This window comes from Haliotis asinina, chromosome 16 (genome assembly GCF_037392515.1).
Source record: "Haliotis asinina isolate JCU_RB_2024 chromosome 16, JCU_Hal_asi_v2, whole genome shotgun sequence".
Lineage (NCBI taxonomy): Eukaryota > Metazoa > Mollusca > Gastropoda > Lepetellida > Haliotidae > Haliotis > Haliotis asinina.
In genome coordinates, this window is record NC_090295.1 from 43929856 (window position 1) to 43948803 (window position 18948).

The following is an 18948-nucleotide window of genomic DNA, read 5'->3' on the forward strand; positions in this document are numbered from 1 at the left end:
TTGGTCTCCTCTGGGAAATGGTACCCGACTTTCTAAAAGGAATATTGATATATTTGCATAGTATACTCCACTTTTTGACATTGTCGACAATTGTTACATTTTTTTACTTCTACAATGGTCGGAAACCCGTTTGCAGAGCGGTTTGCAACAAAGGTCGAATGACCGATTGTTGTGTGTGTAAGAAGCAATTGTCACATAATTTGAAACTGGTCAAACTGAATGACAGAGATATCTTATGATGTGCTTGACAATCTCGGAATCTGGCAAATTTAATCAAAATACTCGTTCTCCCACGACAGCTACCCACCGTGAAATAAATTGGAACAAAATTGCCGCACTCACGACAAACATGGCATTATAGATTCATCGTATAGCACCTATGGTAGAAATGTGGCTGGAACTCATTTAACTCAAGAACATATTGATCTGTAACTTCTCATCGACGACCAGGTAAGTATTGTGTAGAAGGCTACAGGATTCTGTAACGTAGAACAGGGACTTGGGCGTCTTCTCGCAATGACTTCCAGATTTATCGTATTGCTGCTCTTGGTCTGCTTATCGCTCTATAATATCAAAGGTGATCATATCAAAATGTGTTCTACATTAGCTTTTCTACTTTTTAGTGTTTCCATTCATTGTGGCGGATATTTTCTAGATTGGCCAGAATCATTTTACTCCGTATAAATGCTTGTGATAAAGTTTGAATGTTGATGAAGCGTGACAATTATGTAGCTACCTACCTTGCAGACCTACATCGCCATCTGTGTTTAGCTTCTCTGCACATAAAGTCACCTGGAGACTGGAAGTTCATCAACACCTCCCAGTATGGTGTCGACATCAGGTCGTGTACGAATCTCCCACTGCAGATCAAGGCCTGTGACCAAGCACATGTGTGGTTAGGGGACGGAACACCCACCAACTCCTATGAGATTGGTACCTGGAGGAGAGCAGAGACCGGGTTAAGACAGTGTAGTGAATGTTACAGCACTGAGATATTCTTCCCAAATCCACGAGGGATAGACTGTGATGAATTCAGGTAAGATCACTGAATGTCCAAACTGCACAGATTATAAAAACTGAAACGATTAGTATTTTTTTTTCAATATGTTAAAATCCAATACTCGTGTATCCTAGCTTAGGCATAATGTTCAGGTTAAGTGGTTTCCTGTTAAGTCGCCACTTACTCAATTTGAATACAAGTATTTAGTGCATTACGGTGGATACATGTGTGACAGTGTCATGCGAAGGTAAAATATCAAAGGAAGAAATGTTCAAGAAATACGTTCGTTTCGTACATTGTGCAGTTGCCAGAGAGTTAGTTTAACCATTCTACGTGTATATAATCTGTAATCTGTGATTTCGTCACCACACAGTACCACCTGGGTATGGTACGCGCAGTGTCATGCCATTTAAGAAAAATCTATTGAAGGTTGATATTTGCTCATTTGCTTCAAAACTTGTAGCTGATTTTTTTTCTTATTCTTAAAAAAATAAAATACGACCGGTGAGATCGGTAAAAGAAGAAATAGAACGGGGCTTGCCTTACTTCAGTGTATCTTTACCTCTACTCCAATATACTAAGCAATACAATATACTACAATATACCCTTCCTTCTTAAGTCTTCCACGTTCTGGGTATTAGATAATTTTACAACAACATAATACACTGACACTGACTGTATCAAGCTGCTCTACAGTTGTAATTTGAAGCACATCGATCTTCTGGGAGATATAGTACGTTGTGCAGGACCATGGGGTTGTAATAAATCCCTAACTAATCCAGGTAGGTAATTTATGATGTACTTGAAAGTGAGTGAGTTAATATTTAACGTCACATCGGCAATATTTCAGCCATATCGTGACGGGAACTTAACACTGAAATGGAATATAAAAACCTGTCGACAAAGGACAGTAAAAACACTAGAATATGACAGATATGAATATAAAACCAGCATGAAAAACTAAAACATTGTAATTAAAGAAGACAATACATTATAGAACACGGGCTATAGATCGCCAACAACCGAAGGTAGATCACCATACTAGGGACCATAGGGACTTACAGTACCTTTGCTACCTGCATGGACCCTAGCTGGATTTACACCATCCCTTCAGCTGCTGGCGAGTGTACGAAATGCTAGCCAAATTTAAAATGACAAGAATACTACGATTAAAATCGTGGTAGATTTAAATTTACATCGAATGTTTTGGGAATTACTCAGGAGGACAATAGTTTTAGAATACTTCAACCCCCTTTGAGGGTGTAGCCACTAACAATACAAGTTACTAATCTAAGCTACCAATATTTAAAATACATCTATTTACAGAACATATTACTCAAAATTCAACCAAAAATCAATTTCTTTTAAAAAACCAATAACTAAATGAGAAGCAACAGTGGTAAAAAGATCCTTGATGGTTCTGACATTGAAATATCTATCCCTTGTGATGGAGAATTCAACAGTCAAGCAGGATATGCTTGACCGTGACTCTCTCATCACAAGGGATACAAAATGGAGGATCCTCACCTTTTAACAGGTATCTATATGGGTATATCTGGTATGGCCAATACGACATCGTCGTAGTATGACCTCTTCAAATCTGGACTGACAACCCAAGTGGGTATAACCAATGTAAGGTTTTATCTCATGTAATTTATTGATACCCACTTGGGTGTCCCACGTCTTCTGCAGATCACGGATATAAGATCTAATGGTGGCTTTGTAATCAGTGTAAGGAATAAGAAGTGATGTCACAGATTTGTTGAGTGCTGCCTTAGCAGCAAGGTCAGCCAGTGTGTTCCCTAGAGATTCCTACATGGCTCGGTAACCAACAGAAGACGATGTCGTATTGGCCAGTGGCAAGATCATTATACAATTTAATAATTTCTATTAAAAGTGAATGTTTGCAAGAAATATTTTAATCGCCCGTAGGCAAGAAAGAGAGTCGGAATAGATTATATATTGTTTACGTTTAGGGTGTCTTTCAATATATTTAAGAGCTGTTAATATGGCGTTAGCTTCTGCTGTAAAAATAGAACTGTTGTCTGGTAATCTAGAAGATATTGTTCTGGATCCAATGACAGTGGCACACGCCACTGCGCCACCGTCCTTGGACCTATCTGTAAATAAGGATTTAAAATTGCTATAATTATGTTTTAATTGATTATATTCTTGTTTGTATTGTAATTCATTAGTTTCTGATTTTTGTAGTTAATGTTAGGTCCACTTGTGGCCTAACCAATTGCCAAGGAGGAGAAGAAAGAAGTCGGGAAGGAGCTATAATTTCCAGCTCAATACTAGAAACAGCAAGAAATGGCTTAATTCTGAGCCCAAGAGGCGGAACAAGGGAAGACTTTTTGTTATACAAATCCTCAAAAAGACGGTTAAAGACACAATTAAATGCGAGATTAGACCCATTAGAAGCTAATTTTGTAATGTATTGTAAAGATAGTTTTATACAGCGTTGGGTGAGAGAAGGCTTATCAGCTTCGACGTATAGACTTTCGATAGGAGAAAGGCCTTGGTGGTGCACAGGATCAAGTAGTTTTAGGTTGCTTTGACGAGCTCCACCATATACGATGGAGCCGTAATCAAGTTTAGATCGGACCAGTGATCTATATAAGTGAAGAAGGGTAGTTTGATCCCCGCCCCATTTTGAATCTGAAACAACCTTTAATAAATCGAGTGCCTTCAGGTATCTGGCTTTAAGGGATTTGATATGCGGCAAAAAGGTCAAATGTGAGTCGAAAATAAGGCCCAAGAACTTTGATTGGAGTACCACTTAGAAATAGTTCTGGGTCTTTATGGGGTTTGTATTTACGACAGAAGTGTATACAATTGGTTTTTGATTTAGAAAATTTGAAGCCGTTTTCAAGACACCATTTATCTATTTTGTTTAAACACAACTGTACTTGCCGTTCAGTAGTATGCATATTTATACCATGACAAGAAATATTAAAATCATCCACAAATAAAGATCCATCTATTAAATCGTTTAAAACTTTTGATAAACTGTTGATCTTGATGCTAAAAAGTGTGACTGACAAAATACTGCCTTGTGGAACACCCTGATCCTGATTGTAATGATCAGACAGGGTAGAACCGACGCGGATTTGAAATTATCTGTTATTTAAAAATTTGGCTATGAGTTCAGACAAACGACCTCGCAAGCCGAAATTATGTGTATCTCTTAAAATGTCATATTTCCAGGTTGTGTCATATGCTTTCTCAAGATCAAAAAAGATAGACACAGCATGTTGTTTGTTAATTAGCGCATTTTTCACAAATGATTCCAAACGCACTAACTGTAGTTTAGTTTTTACGGAAACCACATTGTATATCTGTGATAACGTTTCCAAGTACCAAACAGGTCGATTATCGTGCGTTCCATGGTCTTGCAAACACAGCTAGTTAGTGAAATAGGTCGATAATTGGACGGATCCGTATGATCACGTCCAGGTTTAGGTATTGGCATTACTATCGCGTCACGCCATGAGGGAGGAAAGTTACCCGATGTCCAAATATCATCAAAAATATTAAGAAGAATTTTTAGGCAGGATTCTGGTAAATGGTTCAGGAGGTGGTAATGTATGTTATCAGCTCCTGTAGCAGTATCATGAGCTTGATCAAGAGCAGTATGGAGCTCATGAATAGAAAAAAGTTTCATTATAATCTTTCCCATTGTCTGAGGTGAAATTAATAGTTTTCTTTTCTTGTTGTTTTTGATACTGCTGGAATTTAGGTAAATAATTAGAAGAGGAAGAGTGTTTAGCGAGGATTTGCAATGTCTGATTTATTCGTAAGTAACTGATCTCCATGTTTAAGATGATGGACAGTAGATTTAGTACCTTTACCTTTAATTTTCTGGACCATGTTCCATAACTTGGACATGGGCGTCGTCGAATTTATTTTAGATACATAATTTTACGAAGATTGGCGTTTGTTCTGTTTAAAAGTACGCCGTGCTTTAGCATTTAAAATTTAAAATTTATTTAAATTATGCACCATAGGATGGCGACGGATTCCTTGCCTTCCTAGCTTGTTTGCAGTCATCGTTGAACCATGGTTTTCGAATACTGAGTATGTGGAATTGCAGAGGAATTTGGTATACACTCATCAGCTATGGAGTTCAGTTCATCAGAAAAGCATTTAATAGCATCAGGAACATCAATAAAACGTTCAGATTTAAGTTTTTCAGCACACAGTGTTTCATATAAAGCCCAGATAGCCTTTATAAAATTCCGCCTTGATGATGGAGGAACATCAGATGGAGTTACAGATTTTAGTATAGTAGGAAAATGGTCACTTCCACAGTGGTCATCGTGGACTGACCATTCGAATTCATTTAGTAGTTCCGAATTTGTGAGTGACAAGTCGAGAGCAGAATACGTCCCATGTACCAAGGTGTAAATACGTGCTGGAACCGTCATTATAAATACATAAATCATTGTCAGAAGAAAATTCCTCCAACAATTTACCTTTAGTGTTTGTAGTTACACTACCCCAGAGTGGGTTGTACCCATTTAAATCTCCCATTATATTACATGGCGTCGGGAGTTGGTCATAGAGAGCGTGAAGATCAGTTTTGGCAAACGTCGAAGACGGCGAAATATAGAGAGAGTATAGCGTAAACGCTACATGTAAACTAAGTAATTCTCACTGCAACAACCTGCATATTCGTATTAAGTGAAACAGGACTTTGAATAACATTTTGTTTGACTAGAATGGATGATCCGCCAGTGGCCCTATCACCCGGAGGTGAAAAACAATGATACGCATTAAAATGACGAAGGTCTTCTCACCACAGTGAACACACACAACAGACAATGTGCTAGTATTTACACCGTGTTCATATTTCTGGCATTTAAAACACCTTAGCGGGTTGGGGATGTAGGTATCAGCTTGAATGTTACAGTAGTCTGCCTTCGCTGATTTAGGTGCATTTTGAGTTGAAAAGTAAACAGATAGGTATTGGTTTTGATGGTTTCGTTGTTTCTCCGAGTTGAAAAGCGCTTGGCATAGAGCACACCTTGATCCTTCATTTCTGACGCTATATCAAGGTCCGACATATCAGCAAACAATTGATCCCGATCTCTAACGATACCTTTACTCGTGTTCAAGGTTTTGTGCGGAGAGACCGTGACCGGAATGCCCACGAAAGATTTAATGTTCATCAGATTTGTTGCTTGCTGCTTTTCCCCCACACTCGACTAGCAGGGCACCCGAACGTAAGCGTCTTATGTTCTTCACATCCCCAGCAATAACTTGAATACCATTAGATACAGCAAAGGGGTTCAACTTTAACGGTGTCTTGTCAGGAGTCTCAATCACAATGAAACGCGGCCAATACTCAAACGATGCAGACGGTCTATGGTCAGTATCAACAGAGTCAAATATCAAGTGGACGTTATGGGTTTTTTTATTGGAGTTTCATAAGCCATGGTTAGTGTAATATGGTTCATCATCAGAGCTCCCCCAACCCACCACGGAGTATCACAAGGACAATGCTATAGCAAGCGGGCCTCCAGCTTGCAGCACCAAGGATACCAGGATGATATACTCCAGCAGAAGAATTATAAATAATTAATCTACCAGATTGGCGCATGAGCCACCGCCTTCTCGGCATAAGACTCTAGGCAAAAGTTCAGAACTGAAATGCATTTTAAAATTAGAAAAACTCAATGAACAAATAAGCCAAGACCGAAAGTAAAAGTCCAATTAAAATTTGTGCAATGACAACCACCCGTCTAGGCGAAGTCAGGGCCAAAGTGGTGTATTGAGCAACAGGAACACCGGTCCTGCTCTTATTGCCCTCAACCGCCAGGATCCCCTCCTCCGCCGACACAGGGCAACCCACGGCAAACGGCTTGGTGGACCAAATATCCCCCCGGGTCCACAACGGGGGTGTCGGCGAGCTCTTAGCGTTACCCAGCACCCACCACGAGGAGGTGGCTCGCCACGGGTGCCTGTAATTGAAATGAGATGTAGTTCTCGCGAGTGAAAACCATCATAAGCACAGAAATAATCCTTTAGCTAATAGGCAATAGAAGAAATGAAAGATACTGTAGTGTCAGTTGACCCATGGAGAATACTCGCTCCCGATTAAATGCAATATACATGGCGCAAAGCAAATATCCTTAAACAAAGTAGATTTTCCTATTTCTGAAGATGCCATGTACTTGTCTAAATCTTCATTAATAGGTATTAGCTACAAATCAGATCGTACATTTATAATCACTAGAACTCTCTGTGCAACCTGGCGATTGGAAATTCAATAACTCTCTTCTGAGTGACAAACAATTCATAAAGCTTGTTAATGGAATTATCCCCGACACAATAAACGAATTCTGCATCTCAGCTGAAAATAAAGGTATAATGTCCACACAGTTTTCAATAAACTGACCAGACAGTTTTCAAAATCTTTTAGAGAAAATTGGAAACAGTACTATTAATCATTCTCACGTTCAATCAAAACAAAAACATTTTGCAAAAAATCAAAGCTATCAAAATTTAAATGAACATGAATAGAGAATCCTAACAGAAGAAATCTGAATTAGAAACTCTCAGTAAAGACAACGTACAGAAGTAAAGAAATCGGTACGAGGAAGGGGAGAAAAACACAGAATATTTTCTTAAGAAAAAAAAAACTTTACAAAGACGTGTGAATTATGTGATGGAAATAGTGACTGAATTTAGGTTGAAGCCGCTTGTAGCTTTTCTTTTCTTTCTTTTCTCTTTATTTTATGTGGGCCATCCGCCCTATGTACAACATGGTCCAAGCAATATACAGAGGCGTGCAAATACAAGGGTATTTGGCGGTTTACTGAATATTTATACATGTATATCCAGGGATGCATCATTCCATGGTCAATAATGCATAATTACACACTGCATAGTAAATGTGCAAAAGGTTTAAGAGAGAGCCCAGTGTACAACATGGTCCCTGCGTTGTACGAGACTATGCAAAATAAAGACTGGAGTCCTAAAACATGTCACAGATCATTCATAACTAATATTATACGGGTTTAACAAGGAACGGATGTGTAATGGCATCGAGATAATAATTTTATACATTATATAATCAGGTGCTTGAAGGTCGTTGATTTACAGCATGGAGGATACATTCAGACCACTATCAATGATACATATTATAACGAGCACTTTTACAATATCATCAGGACATGGAAGACCTAGCAAACCATTTACCCCAAATAAAAAAATAAAAGTTTTTAAAGGTAGATTGTGGTATGGAAAATATACCTGTATTGACATATTGTGACACATATTTCGCACGAATATGAATTCGGAATGCTACAAGGAAGATATGCCGTTCCACAGTGGATGCTGCCTAATCTTACATTATAAGGTAGATAAACAAAATAATTAAGACAAGTTCCTATGCACAACATAGTATATACGTCACACAAGTTCTTATGCAAATACAAGACAGCAATAAAGGGGATATAATCAGTTTTGGAGAGTGTTTTATACAGGTATGTCTAGACATGGAAGATATGACAATCCACAATCGATCATGCATGTTTTAAGTACGAGGTGGATGTACGAAAAAACTGAAACAAAGGTTCAGGTCCTAGGATTTATGACAGACCATATCCAATGTAACCTGTTACCAGAAAATGCCGCTTGTGGCAATATTCCAGCAATATCACGGCGGGGGACACCTCAAAAGAGCTTCGCAGACTGTATCCATGTACCCAACCGAACCCGGGTCTTCGAAGTGACGAGCGAACGCATTAACCACGAGGCTACCCCAACGTACCGGTTGATAAAAATAATGTTTCTCTGTCTGTATACAAGTTAACAGGATACAAATTGGAAAGAAGATCTTGACATGTGTGTTGAATCAGATGTCAGATTGTCTCTTGAAAAGCAACAAACATATGAGGGCGATATTTTTATTAATGAAAGCCTTCAAGCCCTAAAGGATATGAAAAACATGAAAAGTACTGTCCGTTGAATTCTGCAAATTAAGGCCGGGCAGGACAACTTAGGAGTGGCCAGCGAGTCCTAACTTGACACACAGAAGGGAGCAAGCTACAAAGACATATTTTATATCATCTCGAGGAGATGAACAAGAACAATTCATGTGCCAGTGTGTTCACGTGTCAGTAAGCTCACAAATTGGCTCTGAAAATGCATTTCTGCAGAAATTTCTGGCAGAATTTTTTTCCTGCAGAAATTTCTGCCAGAATGTTTTTATTTCACTACCAGAATTATCTTAATTGAATAAAATTACAGACTTTCTTTGGATACCTTATTATGGACTTTCTTTAGATGATGTCTTCTTGATAGTACAATCATAGTCACAAAACTATCTAGACAAATACAATTCTGTGTAAATACATTTAAAAGGCTAAATATTTGGAAGAGTGCGTCCTTTCACTTGTATCAGATAAATTATGACACATGAATTTATGATCTGAATTGTTGGGCTTGGGGTATTTTTGCATCAGAATACGAATATCTGATTCATCAGCAGGAAACTGAAAATAGTATGTACACTTCTGTGGGTATAAAGTATCCTCATGATGTTTTGCATGTATTTGTAAACTTCAGGTAATAAAAAGGATGATGATGATGTTATTACCTCCAGGACAGGTATGGGGAATTTGAACAATTCATATCATTATGTCATTAGATGTTTTGGTTCAGTTCTGTGTTAGACTTATCAAATACACTATGTTTCAGGCGTACCTCTTGGCAAAGAGGTCGGATGAGGCAGACTTTATCAATCAGCACCCGTTCGTTTACTACTGTTTTTAGTACTTAATGCCTCTTGATTATTTGCTTCATGGCTGCACTGTTTGTTGTTTTTAGTTCCCACCTGGCCTGATCCAATTATCTACTCCTTGTTATTCAAGTACATTATGTTTGTCACAGCATTCGATAATTCTAATCACTTGGTTGTTGTCACTGTTAGCATGAACATGCTATAAGAACTTACACAGAAACGTTGCTATATGCAGGTAACACGAAGTTATTATTAATATAACCCGATACCGCGTATGCGTGTCTTACATTCTTAACGTAAGTTGAAAACAAACTAAGGAAACTCTTGCGCCATGCTTGAGTTGTGAACCGAGGATTAAGATGCCATTACATCGATGATGGTTAAAAAGACCCGCGGAGTAACATGTTACTGTCAGCCGTCTCATTGGGGAACGGACAAAATCCCATATAAAAAATTCTTTGGACAAAATTCCATTCAAGAATGACTAACGTGGTACAATATCCCGTTTATATTTGTTATTGGTGCCCTTTTTCACCAAGACCCCAGTAAGTTAATTATCATCTCATCATGACAGAAATTAGTAAGATAAGTTGATTGGCGTGTTTTCGTAACAAAGGTCTTTGGTTGAAATGTTAAATTGTATAAATGTGTCTGTGATGATGACACTTTATATCAGTTTTCTAGTGTATCGTCGTCATATTATCAGTTACACGTTTTTCAAACAGGAATAGAAAGACTTAAGTTAGTCACTCTTGGATTCGTACAAAATACAGTGCTAAACTATTTGAAAATATTCCAATCATTATGACTCATCCATCAACATCTAAGCATATACAATAGAAGAAGTTGTTATCCATAAATATTATGTATTGAAATGTTGGGTTTTGTACGTACAGAACTTGAAACTGACAATCTGAGTTTGCACCCAGTTCCGTCCGACCCAGTCATCCGGGAAGAATGGAGGTAGTTTGTTTGCTTGTAACCACAAGAAACATCTCTTGTTCTCCCACTTCGACCGCAACGATAATCTTGCACACATCACTTGTGTTTTAACGAGTTGGCTTCCCGGTTCAAGCTAATCACTGCACGGGTGGTGAAACCACTTTTCCCGTCGGCGCTGATGAAGCGTTTGAACTTCGATTACATGTTTTTGTTTAATCGCGTTATTTTTCAGCTTTATAACTTTAATTTGTATTTAAGATAATTTGTTACCGAACTGTATCAGAATGTGCAAAGAACTGTTTTGTGTTGCATGTGACCTTGAAACGACAAAACATACTGGAGAGACTCTATAAGACGTCTATTGTCCATGCAGCACCAACTGACATTGTTTCGGTGTATTCCCCGAGTGGCCGCTCTCTGGCTTGCGAAATTATTAACCGCAGTGTCCACTCAAGGACAACCGAACCGCAACGATGACCGCTTATAGAGACAATCTGATCAACCACCAGTTAACAGGTGTGAAAACTCGGTGGCCACTTCGGCATAAATCATTGGTTCAACGAGGCAATTACATTTTCAGTACAGTATTGTCACTTTGAACACTGATGCATTGTCGCATAGGTATTGTTTATCATCTCATCTGTTACGCTGGTCTTTTCGAGCATGTTGATGAATTCAAATTATGGCTCACATGTCTTACATTGTTATTATTGTATGCATCTAGTATATGTCCGATTTCGTCTGTATTCGACTTCAACCCATATCGCATACAAAAACAATGTAGGCTTATTGGGATTGGAAAATGCACCCCAATACTGTTAAATTAATCTTGCACGACGTGAATCCACTAAGAAGTTGCAACTGTGTTAAAAATGAATAGGAAAACGATATCATTTAAAGAAAGTCTATATTAAATTATAGAACGATGGTGTTTAATCTTATTCAACTAACATAATTCTGGTAGCGAAACAAAAATATCAGATCAGTTGATCATGCTAAGTGCTTTTTACTTGGAAACTACCACACACGCAGGAGTATCATTACTTATAGTCTCTAATTTTGTTAGATTAAGATAATTCTGATAGTGAAATAACAACATTCTGGCAGAAATTTCTGCAGGAAAAAATTCTGCCAGAAATGTCTGCAGAAATGCATTTTCAGAACCAATTTGTGAGCTTATTGGCACGTGAACACACTGGCACATGAACTTTTCGTGTTCATCTCCTCGAGATCTTTCCAATGATATAAAGTATGTCTTTGCAGCTTGCTCCCTTCTGTGTGTCAATTTAGGACTCGCTGGCCACTCCTAAGTTGTCCCGCCCGGCCTTAATTGTTTTTGAAGACTTGGGTGTCTTATGGAAATTAAATAAAATATTCAAACCAGAGTTGAAGTTGAATTTTACATATTGTTTTTGAAAGACATAGGTGTCTTGCTATGGAAATCAGTCAAATATGCTTTTGAAGTTTTTTTATCCCTTTTTCTACGAACACAGTCAAAACAAGAGTTGAAGAACTGAATTATGGACTATCACCCTGTATCCCACAGACGGACACGCTTATTGTATCGTAGTGGCCGTGACCCTTGTCGTTTTACTTCGTCCGTTCCGTTCCCTTTGACAAGTGACATGAAGAATGGGCGTTCATGGGATACAGAGTAAGTTAAAGTGGTGTGCTGCTTCTGATTTGAGGCCCCTAGCAGAATGATGAATTACCCATTGTCATAATATGTTTCACTTATACAGAGGAAGCTGTCTAAAACGGTCACGCTTTGGGACTGAAGAATAAATCCGGTTTAGACAAAGTGCTGAATTGTAGACCTGATGGCAAATGTTCAAGCCATGGATGGGGCTGAGATTGTATGCCGGTGTTGACAACTTGCCGGATTGGACAAATGCCGGTTTGGACAGTTTTCACTATACTGTCATTATTTGTATAGTTATCATGTGTGCAGACAGTGTTGACTGCGTGGGGAAATCACACATCTCACAAACGCCGAGAAGTGACAGAAAAATGAAATGAAAGAACGTGAGAGCAAATGAGAAATGAGGTGAAACAAAATATGATTACCTGAAACCCTCCCAGCTGCATCGCCTAGAAGGAGACTACACAAACGTAAGACAAATATACAATATACAGGTTAACACATTGATTTAGGCTCAGTTTTTCATGTCAACGTACTGCGATGTAGAACCCAGAAGCCTTTCAGCATGAATAAACAGAGAAGATATGGAACACAGTAATAATAAAGCTCGTATTTATATATCATCTTTTCCAATTTTTTTTTCGCAAAGGCATCGTGAAAATAGTGAGTTTTCAAAACATTTGAATAGTTCAAGGTATTTGATGTTCTGAATATTTAGTTATTCTACAGACACGACCTGCTTTAGAAAACGCTCTGTCACAGAAATTCTTTTTTCTGGTCAGTGGATTGTCTTGCACTCGCGAGGAATTGGATCTCCGTGTTCTGCTCTCGGGTTGTATATGTTGAAATCAGGTCACTGATAGTGAGATCAAATGGGGATATCTGACAACAGTCACTGCTTCATTAGCACTGAGGAACGACAGATACTTGAACAAATTTCATATGACAGCAGAAAACCTCAGAACCTGACAAGACAGTTTCGAACTAATCTGGAGGAAAAACACGAACTTAGTAATATTTAAGTCAATAATCATGCTTTGAGACCCAATGAAAGGATTCTGTAAAATTATTTGTACATTACTCTCAAAACGTTTGTTTATGCCTGCAGCAACAACAACAAAAAAGAAATAAACTTGCCTTTCCCGGTTTAGATGCAAATATCAAGCAAATTTATTGAAACATAATTTCCGGCCCTAGAAATCCTAGAAATAGAAATAAAAACAAATGATCAACATTGATACGCACTCTTACAGCTTAACAAATGTAAACATGAAGAAACCGACGTACCCACCGATTCCGTCTGTTCAAAGTTCTTGCTCCTTCCCTTGCTGTTTCTTTATCTCGTCTCTTCTGTTTTTCCGTCACAAGTCATGCCCCTGGAGGTTGTTTACATCTGAACCTCCAGGGGCATGACTTGTGACACTCTTCTGCAGTGACAGTCTTTTCCTAAAACTATAAGCTATAGCCCCAACAACACCTCATACCCAAACGCATTCAACAAGGGTGGTCAAAGATGGATAAGTATAAAAATGTAATAGTAGGAACTAAAAACAAAACTCACCGAGACGGGTGCTTCTTCGAACGACGCCATGTTTTGCTGCGTGAGTTTCCGTTCGCGGCCGACAAATCACGGATGTGAGCCGAAAAATCTCCGAAGACGGCCGAATGCGTTAACTTTCAAGTATTACCGACATTGCTTCCGATATGGCCGATGTGTTTCTGTTATTACCGCTAAATTGCCGATATGGCTGCAATTGTTTCGAGAGTGGGCTGCGTTTGTTTACATTTGAGATGCAATTCCTTCAAATTTGCTGTAATTCCTTCAATTACTTAGGGGGGCCTGTTGTATGTTGGCGATTACTTGCTGGAATGTAGAAAGCATCAGCAGTAGTTGAAACGGTACTTTACTGGGAAAGTTGAAACATTCGTTACATTATAATCACTTTCTACATGAGATTGAGTATTCAGGAACATGCGATTTCGAAATACCTTCCAACAATCTTGATTCATTATTGTGTAATTGCTGTGCTACCAATCTTTTATAGGTGGTTCTGGTTCTGGTGGGGTGAAGGTCGCCTGAAGTTCGGTGAAGGTCGCATTGTGGGCTCGCAGCTGGTGTTTGATGAACCAATCAACAGACCCATTGAGGTGTTCAGTGTGTCATCATATGTATACACGGTGGAGTACATTCTGGGTAGGTTCTTCCTCTGCTCCTTCTTCCCTGAGAAAGTGAATTATATTGTCCATATCACCCCACACGCCCACGTGATATATAGGCGACGAACGGAAACAGGTGGTCAGGCTCGATGAACTGACTGATACATTCCATCTTATCCTAGTAGAATCAATGCTCATGATGTTAATCACTGGATCTTCTGCCCCAAATGTGGTTATTGACAGACTAGCATATATAGCTGAAATGTTCCTGAGTGCGCAACACACACGTGTATATGACATTTAACGACGCTGGTTCCTGTATCAGATAATGTGTATTCATCAATTACCTTCTATTGTATTTAAACTGCATTAATTATTTGCGTGTCCGCCTCGAGATAAGAAGATGGAAGCAATTTTCGAAGTAATTATTTCCAACATAGTGACTGATCAATAGCGCCAATTTCAGGAATTCATCCAACAGACTGGGGATAGTTCAACGTGGTGTGTTGTCTCATAGAATACAATGGGAAGCGCTGGTTGGTGATGGCGACATAGAACAACAAGTAGAGTACCTATTTTTTGTATTGATCATTCAGCTGACGAGCACAACCTTTGAACAAACAGCAGACAATGAAGTATTCTGAAGTAAACGACCAAAAAGGTAATAGATGACGGTTGACTGACAGTCCTCTGTCATCCTACGGACATAGACAAACACACTGACGACCGGTAGACATATGAACCGGTTGCGTGGCTGAGGAATTAGCTCATAATTAAGACGAACAATACGTTGACGAAGATGAAGGCATAGTTGGGTTCAAACTTCTTTTGCTGCTTTCACAAAACATGACAAACAAGTATACATGAATGAGGTGGGCCTAGTTCCAGCTCAACCCAGGGCGTTTCCTACGAGTGGCATAATCCTGCTCGTGGTCGTCCCTACACAGGCAGTCGGGATACTGGACTTCCAGTGTAGATGTGAACACATGTATGTGCAGGTTTTGACAACAATAGACAGACAAAGATTCAACAATGGGCAGATAAAGAAACAATAGCACTTCCTCATACAGTGGATATGATGACAGATACAAACATGTCTAATGTATCTATAAATGTTGTATCTGTATAAATGAAATGTCAAAGAGGAATACGGTGGCTGACAAGGCAATGTACACTGCAATACTGATGAAGAATGCAAATTATTATAATGTAAATAATAACAAATAAGTATGATATGACTTGGCTGTATAGTTTTTGGCCTTTAGATGGCTGTCCTAAATTACACACTTTAACAGACACTTCACGTTTTATCAGGACGTTAAACATTTAAGTATTTCACTTACCCCGATATTTTTCGCCAGTACGGATCTATCTGTGGATCTAATCGTTCTGTACCCCTATGTTATCATTTTGTTAGAAGGCGCTAGAAGGCTTTTGCATCGTTGCATTTTAACCATTCTGCTCTGACTGAACAGATGCAGGGTCGTCCCGAGACAGCACTTCTTTTCATAACGTTTCTTTAACTTATGAGTGCATTCATGTTTGAACCATCATAGTTGGAACATAGGCTAAATAACAACCTTGCATACGAATCAACCCCTTGGCGCTTCAAGTTAACTCAGCTACGCTCAAAAGTATCGCACAACCGGTAGTTTACATGACCAAAATCTCAAGGATCATTTATATTTGTAAATCACTGTACAGCCAACCAATGTAACAAAACCACATGAGAAACACGGTTATGAGGAAAGAAATGTATTATAGAAACATTTGCTTTGCGGCAGTCGTAAAATAAGTGTTAGCTTTCGATTTTAAAGTGATTATTATATTTCGAGGGATATTAAGCGTCGATAATTATGGTAAAATACTCAGTCACGATAAAATGTTAGTGAATATTATTTATTATATTTGTCGTTAACATGACCCGAATACGACAGTTTGAGCTGAAGTTCAAAACGAGCCCAGCGAACATCCTTAACTCAATTCACAAATTCTTTCGGTCTAGAGATTTTACCTATGCTGCAAGCTCCAATGAAGGCATTGGAAAATTGATCAAATACTGGGAAATCATCCTACAGGCTTCTTCAGGGGTATAAGCATCGTCCACGGTAAGCTTCTTACAGTTCTTGGCTATCATAACTCTTAAAATATATTTGTGTTTGCAGGTGAGGGGTATGAGTCGCTGTATGGAGTTGCTAGTCGGAGCGGGAGGTACTCCGATGGGCTGTTATACGAGACCAAGGCGTGGAGTAGCTTACACTGTGGCATACAGTGCCAGGCACACGGAAACTGCCACATGTATAGCTACAACAAACAACAGGCTATCTGCGCCCTCTACAACAGAGACAATGCATCATTCAGCATGACGTCTGAAAACGGATGGGTTTCGTACCAGCTTCGTTACTGTGATTGACCCCACTGTTCTGATTATTTTGCAAATTATTTGTGAAGTTTCTATCCTCTGTTCTATGCCTCATATACAACACCAGGGCAAACGGTAAGCTTCCATCATTGGTTTTCACCGTACTCTCGTCAAGCGGCATTGTTTTCTGTTACAAGAAGACACAAAAGGGGCAGTTTCCTTCAACTTTTCAATAGACATTATCGCAAACACTAATTATATGTACCTGTTTCAAGTATGGAGCAAGCTAGAGAATCGGGCTTTGTGTCTTAGCGTTGACATCCATACCTAAAAATCTTATAGCAAGAGGATGATTTTCAAAATAGGGGAAAGCTGGATCCAAGACTTACTGGATTTCGCTGCCTCCAAACTCTCAAGCGTCCATCAGCTTCATAAAGAAGGAGTCGGCTGTCATAGGACCAATGCGTACTTCATATTCTAATCGAATGAGCCTCAACACAGCTCTATCTCCACGATCTAACGTCACCATTGGTTGTCCACATCCTTCTACCTACTGGTTTCCCTGTAGCTATTGACTGACAACTGCGTAGTGTACACTCATTTCCCGACCATTTGCTTTGCAGGAAACAGATTTACTGAGCATCTGATAACCTACTTCGTATCGTTGTGACAGTAAAATTTATTGAAAATTGTTGGCGTTGCGGAATAAATGCCGACGTGTGCATCATGCACAAACTAGACTTGTGAAAGTTCGTGGGTTTCCACCAAGTACACTTACAATGACGTCTTAAATTAACATTAGGATCATGTGTTTCATGTGAAAATAGTTCTGTTATCAAACGCCGCACATATTGTTCGCATTTAAGTAATTATCAAAACCATAAGTACCTTTCAAAACTATATATAACTAAATAAGCCGGTATGAAATCACTCGATATAGAAACGACTCAAACTGTCAAGAAAACGACATAACTCTGGTGCAGTTCTGGAATACAACAGTTGACATATTATGAGCTGTCACTGACAAATGTTATAGTTCGTGAGTTTAGTTTTACGCCGCACTTAGCAATACGCCAGCGGTAAAAATCATTGTCGATACAATAATAATGGATGTTTTGAGAATGCATCACCACATGGATTTCATTCAAAGCAAAGCTGTTCGTTCAGTTACCCCCCTTGTTAGGAGTATGACATAAAAATTTCAGGTTTACAATTTTCAGTCAGTAGTGTGTGATTTGACCCTGAAAACTCTGACCATGCACAGATGCAAGAAAATCATCGGAAACAATGGTCTACAGTGATTCATCGACCTGCATAGTGAAGATTCATAATGACACCTCAATGCACGTGCTCCCAAGTTGTGCACGTCCTTCCCATGCATTGTGTTTGCGTGTAGTGATAACGTGAAATGATGCTGCATACACAAGATGAATGTCATTGTAACGTTCCTCAATGGGTTTTCTTTCTACCACACTTCAAAGTTCAGGTTCACCCACTTTTTTAAAGAGTATATAATTATGATTAATTTGTTTTATTTATCTGTGTTATTAGCAAATGGAAATATGTTGTGCACTCCTGTATTCCGTAAATGCCTTACTTCAAATAAGTCTATATATCTGTGTTATTAGCAAATGGAAATATGTTGTGCACTCCTGTATTCCGTAAATGCCTTACTTCAAATAAGTCTACATATCTGTGTTATTAGCAAATGGAAATATGTTGTGCACTCCTGTATTCCGTAAATGCCGTCCTTCCAAGCACCTCTAACATACATACTTTCTCAGATAATAAACACCACGTAAAACATTCATTTCCTAAACCTTTTAATGTTGCTATAATTATCCAACAATGGTACCATGGCCGTGTGATTGGCAGGCCGCTATGTTGGCGTCGAGGATGACGATGAATCCAAAGGTGTTCCCACGTACTGCCATCTGCCTGCTTATTAAATGTCTTGTGTGGTATTTGGTTGTTGACAAGTTCCAAGGTTTTGCCATTTAACCGCACTTTCCTGGAAACATTTGGAAGATATTTGCTTGGTAGAAGGAACTGACGTGTTCATATCAGCTACCCTGCCAGTCTTGCAACTATGA

The 18948-nt window shown here is 38.9% G+C and overlaps 1 protein-coding gene across 1 annotated transcript; it reads left to right on the plus strand.

Moving 5' to 3' along the window:
- The first annotated feature begins 480 nt into the window (after positions 1-480).
- LOC137268393 (uncharacterized) lies at positions 481-16906 on the plus strand. Its single transcript, XM_067802962.1, has 4 exons — positions 481-577; positions 772-1036; positions 14382-14530; positions 16659-16906. The coding sequence occupies exons 1-4, from the start codon at positions 517-519 to the stop codon at positions 16904-16906; spliced, it is 723 nt and encodes a 240-aa protein (XP_067659063.1). The 5' UTR covers positions 481-516.
- Positions 16907-18948: the final 2042 nt, after the last annotated feature.